General features: G+C 35.2%; 3 protein-coding genes across 4 annotated transcripts; all 3 read left to right on the top strand.

Annotated features, from left to right (window-relative positions):
* The first annotated feature begins 1,509 nt into the window (after window positions 1-1,509).
* Window positions 1,510-5,566, top strand: LOC124930947. The gene is made up of 8 exons (XM_047471321.1): window positions 1,510-1,769; window positions 2,213-2,413; window positions 2,733-2,833; window positions 3,527-3,580; window positions 4,096-4,332; window positions 4,824-4,886; window positions 4,992-5,060; window positions 5,161-5,566. Exons 1-8 carry the CDS (start codon window positions 1,736-1,738, stop codon window positions 5,242-5,244), a joined length of 843 nt encoding a protein of 280 aa, XP_047327277.1. The 5' UTR covers window positions 1,510-1,735; the 3' UTR covers window positions 5,245-5,566.
* Window positions 5,567-5,942: 376 nt separating this feature from the next.
* LOC124930949 (protein RETICULATA-RELATED 6, chloroplastic) lies at window positions 5,943-10,710 on the top strand. Its single transcript, XM_047471325.1, has 6 exons — window positions 5,943-6,668; window positions 7,338-7,467; window positions 7,928-8,458; window positions 9,382-9,489; window positions 9,595-10,257; window positions 10,359-10,710. The coding sequence occupies exons 1-6, from the start codon at window positions 6,013-6,015 to the stop codon at window positions 10,503-10,505; spliced, it is 2,235 nt and encodes a 744-aa protein (XP_047327281.1). The 5' UTR covers window positions 5,943-6,012; the 3' UTR covers window positions 10,506-10,710.
* Window positions 10,711-11,818: 1,108 nt separating this feature from the next.
* On the top strand, window positions 11,819-12,861 carry LOC124930948 (protein EARLY RESPONSIVE TO DEHYDRATION 15-like). 2 transcript variants are annotated; one of them, XM_047471323.1, is made up of 3 exons: window positions 11,819-11,929; window positions 12,008-12,279; window positions 12,429-12,861. In XM_047471323.1, exons 2-3 carry the CDS (start codon window positions 12,015-12,017, stop codon window positions 12,584-12,586), a joined length of 423 nt encoding a protein of 140 aa, XP_047327279.1. In that variant the 5' UTR covers window positions 11,819-11,929; window positions 12,008-12,014; the 3' UTR covers window positions 12,587-12,861. The 2 variants fall into 2 exon arrangements, with proteins under 2 accessions (XP_047327279.1, XP_047327278.1); XM_047471322.1 differs by lacking the exon at window positions 11,819-11,929 and having other exon boundaries at window positions 11,984-12,279.
* The last annotated feature ends 4,161 nt before the right edge of the window (window positions 12,862-17,022 follow it).

The following is a 17,022-nucleotide window of genomic DNA, read 5'->3' on the forward strand; positions in this document are numbered from 1 at the left end:
TTTTAATTATTTTTTATTCAAAAATAAAATAAAAAATAGTTCATATTTTGTTACTTCATTTTCTTTAATCTACAGTTAAAAAGGGAACTCCGAAGTTGATAAATTATAACTAATATAATCAGAAGTTATGAAACAACAAACGACCCATCAATAACTGCAAATATTATTCAGATTATAAAAATTCGATTATGATAAACAAAATAACGCACATCGAACAAAAGATAACACCAACTCAAATCTGAGTGATAAAAAAAACACACACCTTATTAGGTTAAAAATTATTGGAGGTTAAGAAAAAAATAATTTTTAAAATAATTTTTTTACAATTTATTAAGTGTGTTATTTTTTTTAATAATAATGATTTTTAACTCTTAATATATATAAATATATATATTAGTAATTTTATATGAATAACCACTACTAATTATTCTTGATGATGGTTATTTGAGAATATTTATTAAAAAACATTATTGGATGAAAAAATTGGTTATTTTAAAGTTGATGAGAATCTTAAAAATACTCCTTTCTCTCTAGAAATATGTATACATTATCTTTTCTAATTTAAATGGGTTAATGCGGAGTTGAGTTATAGCATATACCCAAGGCAAAATAATAATGATTTAAAATATGCAGTCTTTATCATAATTGTATATACCCTTTTTATAATATAATTTTTCAAATAGTTTATTAATTTATTTAAATTTATAAAATAAATAATTCTAATATTCTTTTGAAAATTTTAGAAAGCTTGAAGATTAATAAAGGGATTTAAAAAATTGACAAAATATTTTATTTTATCACGTTAGAATTTTAAATTGAGAAAATTTTAAATAATAACATTTTAAATATTATTATATAATAATATAAATTTTATAATTATAATCCACTGATAACTCAATTAATTCTTCTTATTTTTTTATATATATTTTTAATATAATTGTATAAAAATTTTTATAGTGTAAGTTATAAAAAGCTTAAATAAAAAAGTGTTAAATAAGGTATTAATCAACTGGAAATTTGAAGAAATGACCCACTGATAGGCCTAGCCGATAGTGTGGGGCATAAATTAAATAACGCTGATGACCTACTTTTCTTTAATGACAATTTTACCCTTGCGTAACGCAACTCCAGTTGCGTGATGCAACCAAATATTTTTTTTTCAATTTTTTTTTCGTCTCGCGATTGCGTGACGCAATTGGGGCATTTTCGTCCAAAAAAATTCATAATTAAAAATTTTTGAAAAATAAAAAATTGCGTGACGCAACTGGGACATTTTCGTCCAAAAACAGTAAAAGAGGTCACCAATGTTTTTTTTTTTTTTTAAACTCTGCATTTTTTGGATTTAAGACATTTTTAAGGGATCTCCTCAAATTTCCCTTAATCAACTGTAAGTCTATAATTATAAAATTATATAAGAAGATTTAATTTTTTTTAATATTATTTTAAAATTTCTCAATTTAAAATTGTAATGCATAATTATTAATTTAATAAATGTGGTGTGTTGCTTATTGATTTTGCCGGCGGCGTATGATAGAGAGCTGGATGAGGATGGCGATAAAGAGTAGTGATATAGAAAGGTGGAGAAACTGATGAGATTGTGAACGGAGATTTCAATGTCACCGTCACTAGAACCAGCTCAAATCTCCATTTCTTCCTTCTAATAATCATTCCTCGTTATTACCTATTATATCATCTCTCTCTCCCCATCCTCATCCCATACGGTGAGGTAACAGTTATGGAATCTGTATCCGTTCTTCGTTCCATCCAGTGTAAGTTCCTCGATCTCTCATTTTGATCGAATATATTATTTGCCTATGGCTGTGCCTGAGTTTTCGGAAGTAAGACACCTAGCTTTAAGTTTGAAGAATTCCATGTCTGCTTAATTTGAAATTGGAATCGGCTTTCTCTATCAACTTGATGCATGTGGATCGATGATTTTGTTTACAAGGTTTCGGTCTAATTATATAAACTCAATTTACACTATAGATATTAGCACTAGCAACTTAAAAAGGGATGCGAGGGAATGGGAAGAGATCTGAGGAGCTCATAACAATATTTATGTATTTTATAGTTAGGAGCTCATCAATGTGTGCAGGCTGCTCTAATTGGAGTGTTCTTATAACATCATTTCTCATGTTTGACGACATTTGTTGATTGATTGATTGAATATTGGGATGTGACATGGGGTTGATTTGTGTTCCAAATACTTCAGGCATAGGTTCTCGTCCACAATATGCAGTTGAGAGGCTTCGTCTTGCTCATTTGCCTTATGTTGCCTGGCCTTCTAGTGGCCAATTGTCCTCCCTCAGCCTGACTTCTGGCAAGAACTTCTTGTTATCATCATTCAAGCAGGAAGGACTTCAAGCACCATGTGCAAAGACATCTGCTACCTCATATATAGTTAATACTGCCGGTAAGACTGAAGGATGACATCCAACCTTAAAACTTTAGTATATGCATTTTCACTGTCAATGTATTTTCATAGTGTCAATGCCTTTCTTTCTTTCTGATCTGATGGTAACTCATGTTTGTTGTGGTAAGTGGAATATTTAAATCAACAAAAATTCAATTGTCATTCTTGTTTTTTCTGTTGCATTCCCATCCTTGTAATTTTCTGAACGTGTGAACTAGAAGAGTTTGACGACATATATGCAAGTAGCTCAGTGAACTTTGTAGCTTTACACAAACATTACTGGGTTTAATTTCTTAGCTTTGGGGACATGGATAAACAGAAACTTCTGACTTAAAAAACGGATCAGCAGCAGCAGATAGATCACAAGGGTTGCTAGGGAAGAATGGACATAGAAGGGGCACATTTCCTAATGGTTTTGAGGTGAATACCTTTTCTTTTTTGGGAACAATCAGTTTTGATGTTTTCATTATCTGGCATTAACCTTTTCTTTTGTGATAACATCATAGCTTGTATGGAATATAATGCCGTAACAGATTATAGCTCGCTTTGGAATTGTTCTAACTCAAATAAAATTACCTTGCAATTTGCACTTGAGGATTACTAGTTTCTAGGTTCAATTGCTGTCAGGCAGGGAAAAAGGCACATTGCCCTGGTTAGGTTATTTTTTAGCCAAGATTTAAACTCAATTTTCTTTTAAGTAATAGCTATCATGCTCCAGATAAAAACCAACATTTAACATCTATAGGCATGTGGCTTTATCATGTTTGATTATGGGCTGGCAAACAAGTTTGTAGATAACATACAATACCTTAATCTGAAACCTGCAAAGAGATGGTAGGTGCATGCCTGTGCTTGTAATAGGTGCTCTATTACAATGATTCATACTATTATCGATATGACTTATATACTATCTCCATATCCCATTTTGACTTTTCTAGCAAATTAATGGAACTGTCATGAGCATTAAAGGGGATATTTTTTTAGGAGTGCACCTTAAATTTAGAAGTACTGGGCTAGTGGCCAATTATTTTGCTTGTCTATTGAGTTTTCTTTCTTCTTCTTCATTTTCATAGGATGATGTCCAACCTAAGCAGTGAATTCATAATCTTTCAGGCATTAATCCTGGAGGTTTGTGATGGTACAGAGATCACTGAGCTGAAACTGAAGGTAATTTTCTGTTTGGAAGTACTGATAATTACTCCTATTAACATGAGTTACTAAATAAAAAACGCAAGAAATGCTTTCCACACCTGAAAATGATAAATATTCATGTAATATCTTAAAGTTTAAAATTTGAGTGAATTGATGGCACCGGGAAATTGGATTCTTTAGGTTGTTGCCTCTTATGACATTTTACATGAGAATGAATTGCAGGCCCTCATGTTGGATTTTGGCAATGGACTCTGAGGATAACCTCTAGAAGTGTGCCTGATATTGATGGCTAATCTGTTTCTAGAATGGAAATGCTAAAGATGACAGATATAGTAGTGTGCACATTGATTATATTACAAAATGCTATGTAATATGTTTAAATAAAATCAATAGTTATTACCACAAATCTATTATCATGTCTTCATTGTTTTTTGAACTCGTTGAAAATGTATTGCCTTAATTGTCAATTTTAATAGGCTTGAATTTTTGTATTTGATGTGCATGTAAATTCTTATTCATGCTAAATGTAGGTTGCTGACTTTGAAATGCATATGAGGCGGAATATTGAAGCTTCACAACCTTCTGTTTCTGTTGCCCTCCCCGTCACAACCAAACCAGTGATTGTATCAACTACTCCAGCACCTCCCCCTAAATCTTCAACAGATAAAGTCAGCCCATTTACGAATGTCTCAGCAGAAAAATCAACAAAATTATCAGCATTAGATGCTTCTGGAGCTAGTGGATATGTTATAGTATCTTCTCCAATAGTAAGTTCTACAAACTCTGCCCTTGTTTTTATTTTGTTTAGTTAGGTTCTGCAAGCTCTCTTCCTGTTACTTGGGTTTCTGTTGGTTTGGTTTAAAATTAAAATTAAAAGAAAAAGAAAAGCAGAAAAGAAACTGAGGAAAGGATGTCTGTGTCCAAGAAATGGAACCAGAGATTAGGAGTAACTAGTTTAAAAGCCTAATGAGGTAGAATTTTCTCGCCACTTTTAGAAAAGCCTGTTTGTGTGTGTTCTATTGAGATTAGGGTTGTGAATGCCATTAAGAAAATGTCATTTTGTGAGTTGTTTTAGTGTAATTGATATTTGTGTCTTATTGCGTGTTGGACAAAAGCTTAAGTGGAATTATGTTCGCATTTGTGTTTTGTCTCCTCGTGTTGGATGGGTTGGATCTTACTTCAAACAGTTTTAATACTTTGTTTCCAATGATCCTAAACAAAGTTATATCAATATGTTGTGGTATATATATATATCCAGGTTGGATCTTTCAGGAGAGGAAGAACTTTGAAAGGAAAGAAACAGCCTCCTGCATGCAAAGAGGTGAAAAACTGGATTACAGTTTGATGCATTTCTCCATTTTAACATCACCATTACATATGCGCTTTCTTTGAGATTTTTATAAAATGCTGGCTTATATATCTTTAGGGTGATGTAATCAAAGAGGGACAAGTGATTGGCTTTTTGGACCAGTTTGGCACTGAACTCCCTGTGAAGGTTAGTTAGTTGACCTATATACATAGGTTATGTGCTTTTTATTTAGTCCATTTAAAGAATGACATTTCTTACCAATCCAAATGAACTTTCGTTTGAGCAGTCCGATACATCTGGAGAAGTCTTACGCGTCCTCTTCAAAGACGGAGGTATGCTTCTCTTGCAGTTGATAAAACTTTCATTATAGTAAAAATTCCATGGAACTAAGTTTTGTTTGGTTGTGATTTTTCTTCCTTGCAACAGAAGCTGTTGGCTACGGAGATCCCCTTGTTGCTGTTATACCCTCGTCGCGTTAAGCCTATGATTTGGGCGGGGTGATGATTTTTTTTGTTTTGTTTTAAGTTTGCAATATGTTTGTGTTATATTCCTCCCCATAAGAGTTGGTTCATTTGGTGGAAAGTTTTTTGTTGAATGAAAAGACACTAACTAATAGTAATAAGCGAATAATGAACTTTAGTTTCAATAAATAATAATTAAAAACATTAGAAAGACAATTTTCATTATTGCATGGCCTAAAATATGGTTATCTTTGCTCCATTCGCTTTCACTTTCTACTTTTGCTCACTAAAATCTATCAATTCTATTGCCTGATCTGAATAAGTTGTTAATAAATAAATGCCTTATTTATTATTGAATATTTTTTTTAATTTTCAGAATAATAAATTTGAAGAACTTTTGTTTCTTTCTCTAAACACATTTACTTTTCACACAGGAATTAAAAAAAAAAATTTTTTTTTTAAAGCCGGCCAATATTTATCCAGACACGTATGACAAAACCCACCATCCATAAAAAAATCAATAATATTTTTGAGGTCGAATTTCATACGCCACAAATACAAAGCAAGCAATTCTCTTCTACAGTATTTCTTTTAATTTTTTCTGAGACTATAATATGAGCTAACTAAGACATCGGTCGCCTGGACTGGAATTGGGACGCCGGAGCTAGCTGTGGAGCATGAAGCCACACATTTCCTCAGGTGCCTCCTCCACTTGCGTTCTACGAGTAACCGCTGCTCGCGTCCACGGCCTTCACCGTCGTCGGCCTTTGGCCTACGAAATCTGTCTTCTGAGGCGAATTTACGGCGGAGAACAACGCTGCGCTTCTCTCTCCGTCCGGTTATGTCGGAATTCTTCCAATGATGAAGTCTCATCCCGGAGGGATCCTACAGCGAGGAGGAGAGATGTGCTCGTCACTCCGCTTCTGGTCCTCGGGGCCACCTTATTGAAATCTTATGTCGCTAGAGCGGATGAGAAATCAGCGGAGAGTGGCGCACCTCCTCCTACACCGGTGGAGGATCAGACGCTGAAAGCTGCTCCGGTGGAGAAGATGGAAGAGGTGATAGGCTCGAGGATTTATGATGCGACGGCTATTGGAGAGCCGATGGCGTTGGGTAAGGATAAGAAGAAGGTTTGGGAAAAAATGATGAATGCTCGGGTGGTGTATTTAGGCGAAGCGGAACAAGTTCCGATCCGTGACGATAGAGAATTGGAGCTTGAGGTTGTGAAGAACTTGAGGAAAAGATGTTTGGAGGCTGAACGGCCTATTTCCTTGGCTTTGGAAGCATTTCCTTGTACACTCCAGGAACAGCTCAACCAATTCATGGATTCGAGGTTTAATTCATAAACCTAACGCTTAACTCTAGTATTAGTCTGCTCCACTACTTTTAGTTTAACTCATCGCTCTTCAAATCAAGAGCTTGCATCGAGAAACGCAACAATCAATGAAGTAAAATTGACTCATTACTACTTAGCTAGAAGATGCTTTTTAAGATTTTAAGAGAAAATTGTGATGATAACAATTTCTATATGAATTACTAGTTACTAGTACAATTGTTTACTGATGTAGTTTAACTTAAACAAACATATCTTACCGAATAGGTAATACATGATCACCTGAAAGGATTAGACATCTTCAAGCTTGTCAGTGTTTTGTTAACACTATAAGACTCCTCTGAGTCTTTCATGTTTTATGTTTCAGATAAGATTGGTAAAGATATTTATGTATCAATCTTGAAAGCTATACCCTTCATGTTTGCCATTTTCATAGATTCGTGATAGGCACTTCAGTTTTAACACGGTTTTATAAAGGGGATCATCGACTTCTTTTTGTTGTTGTTTATGCTATCACATTTTACATCATGATATCCTATGAACGAAATCTATTGTTGTTTGGAAACATTATTATAGAAGAGCATTATTTGAAAACCAGTCATCCTTGCTCATTGCTGTCATTTTACTTTATATTCATGTTGCTTATGGTAAGACATTTGATGAATGTAGGATTGATGGAGAAACATTAAAGTCTTTTGTGTCGCATTGGCCCCCTCAACACTGGCCGGAGTACGAGCCAATATTAAGCTATTGCCGTGATAATGGTGTTAAGCTTGTTGCTTGTGGTACCCCCCTAGAGGTGATTCTGCATTCCATATTAATGTTATCCAACTGATTTATTGCTAGCGAGACATGATGACTTTGACAATGAGACAACTATAATGATTTTGGTTAGTTTTAGCCTTATTTACTTGTCTGTCATTTGTTGCTTATGATCTCTTCTTGGGTAAATGACTATAGGCTGGCTACTGCTACAACTGTATCAGTAATTTTTTTCTAACTCTATGCTTATAGAAAAAAATTATTTGACATCAAATTCCTTTTAAGTACTGACACATCATGTCATCTTCTTAATGTCTGAACTAGGAAATTTCTTTATCTGCAATTTAGTTTGACAATATAACTGAAGTATTTGACTTTTATATGTGAAATTAGAAGTACCCTGATCTCATTATTTTGAGTAATTGTTGGAGTAAGTGTCAGTATAGTCGTACTAGTTGTCATGATGTTTTTAATATTAATAGAATGATATTAACTAGGTCTTGAGGACTGTCCAAGCTGAAGGTATCAGTGGCCTTTCCAAATCAGATCGGAAAACCTATACTCCTCCAGCTGGCTCTGGCTTTATCTCAGGCTTTCCTTCTGTCATGCGCAGATCATCCATTGACATGTACTCTTCCTCTCAATCTTCTACTTTTGGTCCAAGCTCATATCTTTCCGTGCAATCAAGAGTAGTTGAGGATTATACCATGTCCCAGATTATCCTTAAGGCAATGGCTGATGGAGGTGCGTCTGGTATGCTAGTAGTTGTGACTGGTGCAAGCCATGTAATATATGGTAGCAGAGGTACTGGGCTACCAGCAAGAATTTCTAAGAAGATATCAAAGAAAAATCAAATTGTCGTCTTACTTGATCCAGAAAGACAGTATTTACGGAAGGAGGGGGAAGTTCCTGTCGCAGATTTCCTTTGGTATTCTGCTGCTAGGCCATGCAGTAGAAACTGCTTTGATCGTGCCGAAATAGCAAGGGTGATGAATGCGGCTGGGAGGAAACGTGATGCCTTGCCTCAGGTGAGTTGTTCCACGTGTGTTAAACTTCTGTTTTGGTTCATTGTTGACAAATTTAGACATTTTGGCGCAAGTTGAATCACATCTATTTTCTTCTATACTTCTTTCATTTATGTGGATCAATCTTATGGACTGGATGAATATTGAACTTCAGTATATAGCTCATCATATAGATTTTCTACTGAATATATTATTCTATTAGAGTAACATTTGAAACCCCTGACAATGACTACAGTTCTCATTGACATGATGAGGTGTTATGACAATTTAGCATGTTACTTGTATCCTAATGTCCTAGGATTCCTAATTTCCTAGTATATCTGTTGAAAATAGCATGTTGGTTCCTCCCCAATTAAAACAGCTCTTCTGCTGATGGAATCTTTGCTGTTAAAAGCATTTTTCCTTGTTTCAAGAATCTTTCACTCATTTTTTCTTAGTTTGTAGTACTTTGGTGCAGATTCATTAATGATATTGGAGTTTGATTTTAGTGCAAATCAAGTCCTTTGTTCTTAATGGTACCTATTTGAAAAATGCTATCCTGTCACAATCACAATCTCATTGGAAGATTGCCAAAATGAAATTGAAAGTGATTTTTTTTTTCGGTTTGGTATAAGATTATTTAATTTTATAACGAACCATATTTTTTTAGATCATGATTCAAATTATACTCGAGATTATTTTAAGAGTCACTTTAAATGATAATCTAGGGTCATTTTTGTATAGAAATTGGTATTTTACACTTGAAGGTGCATATATATAATTCTTACTACTATCCCCTCTTCTAGCCTAGCGGCAATAAGAGGTGGATACCAATCCTAAGTTCCTGGGTTCGAGCCCGTCAGGCCTGTTGTCACACTTTTTTTTTATAATTCTTACTACTAATGCTTAGTTGCTGGATGAAATTGAATATTTTTTCTTGCCATCAGGATATTCAAAAGGGACTTGATCTTGGTGTTGTGTCTCCTGAAGTACTGCAAAATCTCTTCGATCTGGAGCAAAATCCAGTAATTTCGGAGCTTACTCATCATTTTCAGGTAAATATATTTTTATGCGCAGAGGTTGGAGAATAAGATGGTTATTATTTATATTTAACCACTTGAATCTGAATGCTGATAGATGTATTTTTGTCCATCATTCAGGGATTCAGGGAGAGATTACTGGCTGACCCCAAATTCTTACAGAGATTGGCTATAGAGGAATCTATATCAATCACCACAACACTTATAGCCCAGTATCAAAAGCGTAAAGAGAACTTTTTTGATGAACTTGATTACGTGATAACAGATACTCTGAGAGGAACAGTAGTTGATTTCTTCACAGTGTGGCTTCCTGCTCCAACTTTGTCTTTCCTGTCCTTCTCTGATGAAACGGCTTCTCCAGACAACATGGATGCATTGAAGGGTCTTCTTGGGTCCATCCCTGACAATGCATTTCAAAAGAATATGGTTGGAAGAGACTGGAATTTGAATCACAGAATTGCATCCGTTGTCATTGGTGGGTTGAAGCTTGCGTCTGTTGGGTTTATTTCTAGTATAGGGGCTGTAGCTTCTTCAAACATATTATATGCAACGCGTGGACTTCTGAATCCATCCGCGACTTCCAATCAAAAGAACAAACGATCGCCAATACTTAAGACTGCCCTTGTCTATAGTTGCTTCCTAGGAACATCTGCCAATCTTCGCTATCAGGTTATCGCAGGAATAGTAGAGCATAGAGTTTCTGACCTATTGATATCACAACCGTTGCTTGTAAATGTGCTGTCTTTTGTTGTTCGGACAATCAACTCATATTGGGGAACACAGGTGAGTTGATTGATTGATTATTCTGTTGTTATACTGTTTTTAAATGAATGTGGATTTAGGATTTTAATGGAGGATCTGATTGATGTGGGTTTGGTTGGCAGCAATGGATCGATTTGGCTCGATTAACGGGTCTGCAGACTAGGAAAGTTGAAACAACAGTTGCTGTGCAAGATCCACCAGAGCAGCTTCCAAATCATTCATCAGAAGAGGCGGGGAGTGGTATAATAGATGAAGTGAAGAATCAATGAGAGGTAACATGTTATGTAATAATATGTATTACAACAAATCTCAATTTTTTCAATATTAAATATAATTTTGTTTCCAAAGTTAGAGAACAAAAAGAAATAGGTGTGGGGGACAATAATATGAGAGAGAGAGGGTCCCTCCTATAATATATTCTTTCATTTTTGTTATGAATATTCTGGACTCCAATAATATCTTTCTTTAGGACAATACTCTAAGAATGTGGATTATAATACATAAAACAAGCTTACTACCATATATATATATATATATATTTGTAAATAATAATATAAAACATAAGATATTGATTATTAAATATTTTGTTATTAAAAAAGATATAAAATTTTAAATTAAATATGTACAAATTAAAGTAACCGGTAAATAATAGATGTAATGATTTTAATTAATAAAGTGTGGAATGCGTGGTGGGGTCAGACACGTGATGAATGGATAAGAATGATGAGGTGTTTTCCGTGCGCTTAGGATAAGGTAAAAAGACTAAACAATATTATTAATTTTGTGAATAATTGTTTATTTGAATAATTAATGAAGAAAATTATTGGCAATCTCAATAAATAAATAAATAAATACCCACAGTATGTATGTAGGATAATGAAACGAATAACAAATACCCACAGTATGTATGTATGATAATGAAACGAATAACAATATCTATATGACCGACATAAGAAGTAATTATATCTGGTTTCTCATTCCAATTTTCGCAGCAAAAAGAAATTTCCGAGCATCTGCAATATATTTGTTTTGCGGCGTGGCACACCAATAATTAATTTCTATTTTTATTTTTTTTGAGAATTATTACAAGTAGTATTGATTTTCATTTGGTTGCAATTAATTGCATAAAAAAAATACCTTTCTCACATCACATTCAACTATCAAATTATTATTTGGGTTCATTTTTATTAATAATTATTTGGGTTATTAAATAATAATAATAATAATATTTTGATCATTCAACTATTAAATTATTTGGGTTATGAAATAATAATAATAATAATAATTTGATCATTCAACTCAACCAGCTCAACCAGTTGAATGATCAAATTAATAAAAATATAAAGTTTAATTTCTTAAGTCACTCCGACTAAACAAAGGCATATATATCTAATGCTAAATGGTATCCATTCTTCCATGGTGAAAGTTTGTATTAAAAACACTTGTAACTTAAAAAAAAAAAATTAAAATATTATCCTCCTTCTTGTAATAACATATACAATTTATTAAGGGGATACATACATTGACTATTGACCAATGACCGATTCTTGCAATTTAATTTTTTAATTTTCTAGTAGAAAATAAATAAAAAAAACCAGCCTATTTATATTCTAGATCATTCCATCTCCGTTGTAATAATAAAGCAAACTGCAATAATACCTTTCTCATTCCCTTCCTATCAACAACCAAATTGGTGAGTTCTCTTTCTTATCTCTCTCTCTTTCTTTATTATTTGTTGATGATTGATGAATGAAACTTTGATTCTTTATAGATTTGTAATGGAAGTTATTTCGCCATGTGCTCCGATGATGTCAACCTTGAATCCCGACGCTCCGATGTACGTTCCGACGGCATACAGGGCGGTTGAGGACTTTTCCGATGAGTGGTGGTCACTCGTACACTCTTCTCCTTGGTTCCACGACTACTGGCTGCAAGAACGATTCGTCGATCCCCAAACTGATCTATTCGACGATCAAGATGATGATGATGAATCCTCATTCGCTGAACTTGATTGTTTCTTCGACTTTAACTCCATCATCAACCGTAAGTAGTAGATCTTCAAACGATCTGTCATCTGATTGTTTATTTTTGGATCGGATCGGTGTTCTTAACTATTTACTAGGTCTGATCCGTCTGACTTCTTGCAAATAACATTCTCATTGTTTTCGTTGTTTCTTTGTTGAATCTTAAAGAGGAAGAGGATGATGATGATAACTTACAGAGAGATCTTGTTTCTTTGAAGAATCGTCGAAAGGTTAGATCTGCGATTGAGGCGCCGAAATACAATCAGAAGCCGGCGAAGATTGTGAACGTGAAACTGAGTCCGAGGCCGATTCAGCAACCGCGCTAGAGAGAGATATATAAGGAAGTAAGTCCGAGGCCGATTCAGATCTTGACGACTAGCATGAAAATTACAGAGATAGAGATGGGAGTTTAATGAATGAGATTCTTCTTCTTCTTTCTGATTGTTTTTGTTGTTGAACTTCTTTAGTAGTAGTTGTTGGAGTTTATCATGTACAGTGAATCTCCAATTCTCCTTTTAACTTTCGGTTTTATCTCCATATCATCATCATCATCTCTGTAAATCGCTTACAACGTTAAATAAAATGCCAAATATTAGCAGTATTTAATATCTTCATTGAACTTCAATGTTCAATTTTATGTTTATTACACAAGCTTTGGATTGTGATCATCTAAACCCTAATAAGTCAGTTCATGGGAGGAAGAAGAAGAAGCCTCTTTTTATTTAATATAATTATGACAACATGTGATTAATAAGTTTATCATTTTTGACCTTTTGCTTTGATTCAGTAGTGCGCATTTCAGTTGAAATGTCACTATCTTCACCCATTTCCCTCCTCTCCACCAGCCGTCCTTTCCCTTCCTTCATCATCATCAACGCTTCCTTTATCAAAGTTCTTCATCATCAAACTTCCTTCATCATCAACGGATCCTTCCTTCATCATCGACGATCGTCTTCAACATTCAGGTTAGACGTTCGTTCTTTTAGGGTTTTGTTGTTTAGAGTCTAGGATGTAGGTTAGGTCATGGAATAATGGTTTTAGAGCTTGGCTGATTTGTTTTACAGTGAAATATACATCCGACGAAGGTGACGAAGGCGACAGTGCATCTGTCGCAGGCGACAGTGCATCTGTCGCAGACGACAGTGCATATGTCGCAGGCGGGAAATGCATCTGTCGCAGGCGACAGTTCATCTGTCGCATACGACAGATGCATTTCCCGCCTGCGACAGATGCACTGTCGCCTGCGACAGATTCATTTTCTCCGCATATGTTTTGTGCTTAATTATATATATATATACTATATTATATTTGAATTCAAAATAACAAACTAAATTACATTCAAAAATAAATACATAAGGTTTACATTCAAAAATATACATAGCTAAATTATGTCCATTTTCTATGGGTCTATTATATGGTGGAACAACCTAACTGCCCATTTTTGTCTCCAAAAAACAATGTTCTCTGATGTCACAGCTGATATATCCAATTTTGCAGTAAGGTACTCCAAATACATGATTGTAAAAAGACCACAGTCTCCACTCTTCGTGCACTTGGGGACTCTTGGGTGTGGTATTACAACATATGACATTCCTTCCAAACTGAACTTAGGATACTTGATCCTGTCAAACTCGGTCGTTCCAAATAGAAAGAGATATGGAATCATTTCACATAGTGGTTTCATGAACTTGTCATAGTGATTCTTTTTGATAAATCTTTGTTCGCAGTCATAAACATTGATGCACCAATCTTGTAGTTGCACCTCACAAAGGACCCAATGCTTCATATTAAGATTCATAGGGAAATATATCTTATCTACAATCATCCAAGAAGTCATCAATTTTTCTTCATCACCCCTGAAATATTCCATCAAGTCATCGTCGAATGTGTATGTTTGTGGATTTTTGGAGAACTTTGAATAACGTAACGACAACCTCGTAGAGACATTACAGTCACATATTGAGAAATCCATCGGTTGATAAGTCTTGGGAAAATTGACAACTCTTTTTTTAAGAATGTAACATGCTGCATCTATCTCCTGCGACAGATTCGAGAAAATGAAGTAAGCACAGAGCATCGAATGAATTAAGCACAGAACTGATAAGCTATGAATTAGGATTCAGTAATGTTTAGATTTAGGGCAGAACAGTACCTTAGCAAGAGATTGAGATTGGACAGGATGAGAAGAGATAAGGAGAGAATTTGTGATTACAGATTCTGCAATCAGATAGATGAGATTAGAATTGTAGAGGAGAATAGGAATTGAGGAGAGAGAGTTATTACTAACCTTAGATTGAAATATTGATTGAATGAATTGCATTCTCAGATTGATGCCTTCTTAATCATTCAAATGCTGTAACTTCTTTTCCCTCCAAGTTTTCCCGCCAAAACCAATTACAGCTGTCCAATCAAACTTCTTTTCCCTCCAAAACCAATTACAGCTGTCCAATTCTAACTCCTTTTCCCTCCAAAACCAACTACAGCTGTTCAGCCCAACTTCTTTTCCCTCCAAAACCAATTACAGTTGTCCAACTACTAAAATATAAAATATTTACTGATAAAACAGCTTATTTGTAAAATAAATGCTGACAATTATATCCGCCAGCTTATTCTAGGGCTTACAACCCTGAGAACTAGGGCTTACAGCCCTAATTCTCAATTCCTTTCGTAACATTAGCCTCTCCATCACATCTTGTTCGACCACGAACAAGCTGAGAATCAGAAGCAGTTTTCCCCACTGACAGCACAAAATCGGGATAATGATCCATCAACCAAGATTCTTCTTCCCATGTTGCATCATCATCGGAGGAATTAGACCATCTAATCAAGAATTGGCCCATACTTATTCCTTCTTTCCACACCAATCTTTCATCCAGAATAGCCACTGGTTTTAAAGTATCATTAGTGCACAAGATTGGAATATGAGGAGTAGCCAAGACAGAACCTACTCTTTTCTTCAGCTGTGAAACATGTATAATATTGTGCATTCGTGCAGTTGAAGGAATGTCCAGCCTATATGCAACTTTTCCAATTTTTTCCACCACCAGAAAGGGTCCATAGAACTTTGGACTAAGTTTGTGCATTTTTCCTCGAATTGACAATTGTCGATATGGCTGTAATTTAACAAACACCCAATCCCCTACTTCATACACACAGTCCACCCGTTTTTTGTCAGCTTGTTGTTTCATGCGGTTTTGGGCTCTTTGAAGATGAAATTTCAGCAACTTAAGGGCTTCTTCCCTAGCAGATAGGCTACGATCAACTGCTTCTACTTTTGAATCCCCAGCCAGATAAGGATAATGGATTGGTGGAGGTTGACCATATACAATCTCATACGGTGATGATAAAGCTGCCGAATGAAAGTTGGTATTGTACCACCATTCTGCTAAAGAAAGCCAATTAACCCATGACTTAGGCTTTTGACCAGCCATACAACGTAAATATGTTTCCAAACTCCGGTTGACTACCTCAGTTTGACCATCAGTTTGTGGATGATATGTCGATGACATGGCTTGTTGAATGCCCTGCAGCTTACATAATTCTCTCCAAAATGTACTTACAAAGATCTTGTCTCTATCACTAACAATAGTTAAGGGCATACCATGGAGTTTAAAAATATTGTCAAGGAATACCTGAGCAATTGTACTTGCTGAATATGGATGTCGAAGACTGATAAAATGTGCCATCTTCGAAAGTCTGTCTACTACCACCAAAATTGCCGAGTACCCATTAGATTTAGGCAAACCCTCAATGAAATCCATAGATATGTCTGTCCAGATTGACTTAGGAATAGACAAAGGTTGCAGCAAACCTTTGTAACCTTGAGTTTCCCATTTTTGTTGTTGGCAAACATCACAATTTCTTACAAATTCTCGGACATCCCGTTCCAATCCTCGCCAATGATAAGCTTGTCGAAGTTTTTGATATGTGACCATCACCCCCGAATGTCCACCCACCGCTGAGTTGTGCATTGTAGAAATTACATAGTTTCTTAACCCTTGGTCAGCACCTACTACAATTCTTCCTTCCTTCCTCAATTGTTGATTAATGAAGGTGAAACCTGCCACCCCTGGCCACCCCTGAAGCATCTCTTTCCAATGTGAGTATAATCTTTTTCAAATTCTCATCATTCTCCCATGATTGTATGATTCTCTTCATTAAGACTGATGAAAATTCAGAAATAGCAGAACATGATCCTTCCGACGAAATTCTAGATAAAGCGTCTGCTGCCAGGTTCTCTTTACCCTTCTTGTATTGGACAGAAAATTCAAACCCCACCAGCTTGTATAGCCACTTCTCCTGGCTTGGATGTTTTATCTTCTGTTCTAGCAAATGTTTAAGTGATTCATGGTCTGTCTTAATCACAAATGGTTTGAATTTTAAGTAGCATCTCCACTTTTTAATGGCATGTAGTACAACTAACATTTCTCGTTCATATGCTGATAGAGCTTGTAATTTTGGTCCCAAACCTTTGCTGATGAATGCAATCGGATGTCCTTGTTGTGTCAAAACTGCCCCCATTCCTGTCATACTTGCATCTGTTTCAATTACAAATTCATCTTCAAAATTTGGTAGTTTAAGTACTGGAGGTCTGGTCATCACTTCCTTGAGTCTTTCAAAAGCTACTGTAGCTGCATCATTCCATTCGAACTTTCCCTTTTTTAACAGTTTTGTCAATGGCCCCACAATTGACCCATAATCTCTAATAAACCGTCGGTAGTAACCAGTCAATCCTAGAAAACCTCTTAACTGCTTCAGATTA

Source organism: Impatiens glandulifera, chromosome 3 (genome assembly GCF_907164915.1).
Source record: "Impatiens glandulifera chromosome 3, dImpGla2.1, whole genome shotgun sequence".
Taxonomy (NCBI): Eukaryota; Viridiplantae; Streptophyta; class Magnoliopsida; order Ericales; family Balsaminaceae; genus Impatiens; species Impatiens glandulifera.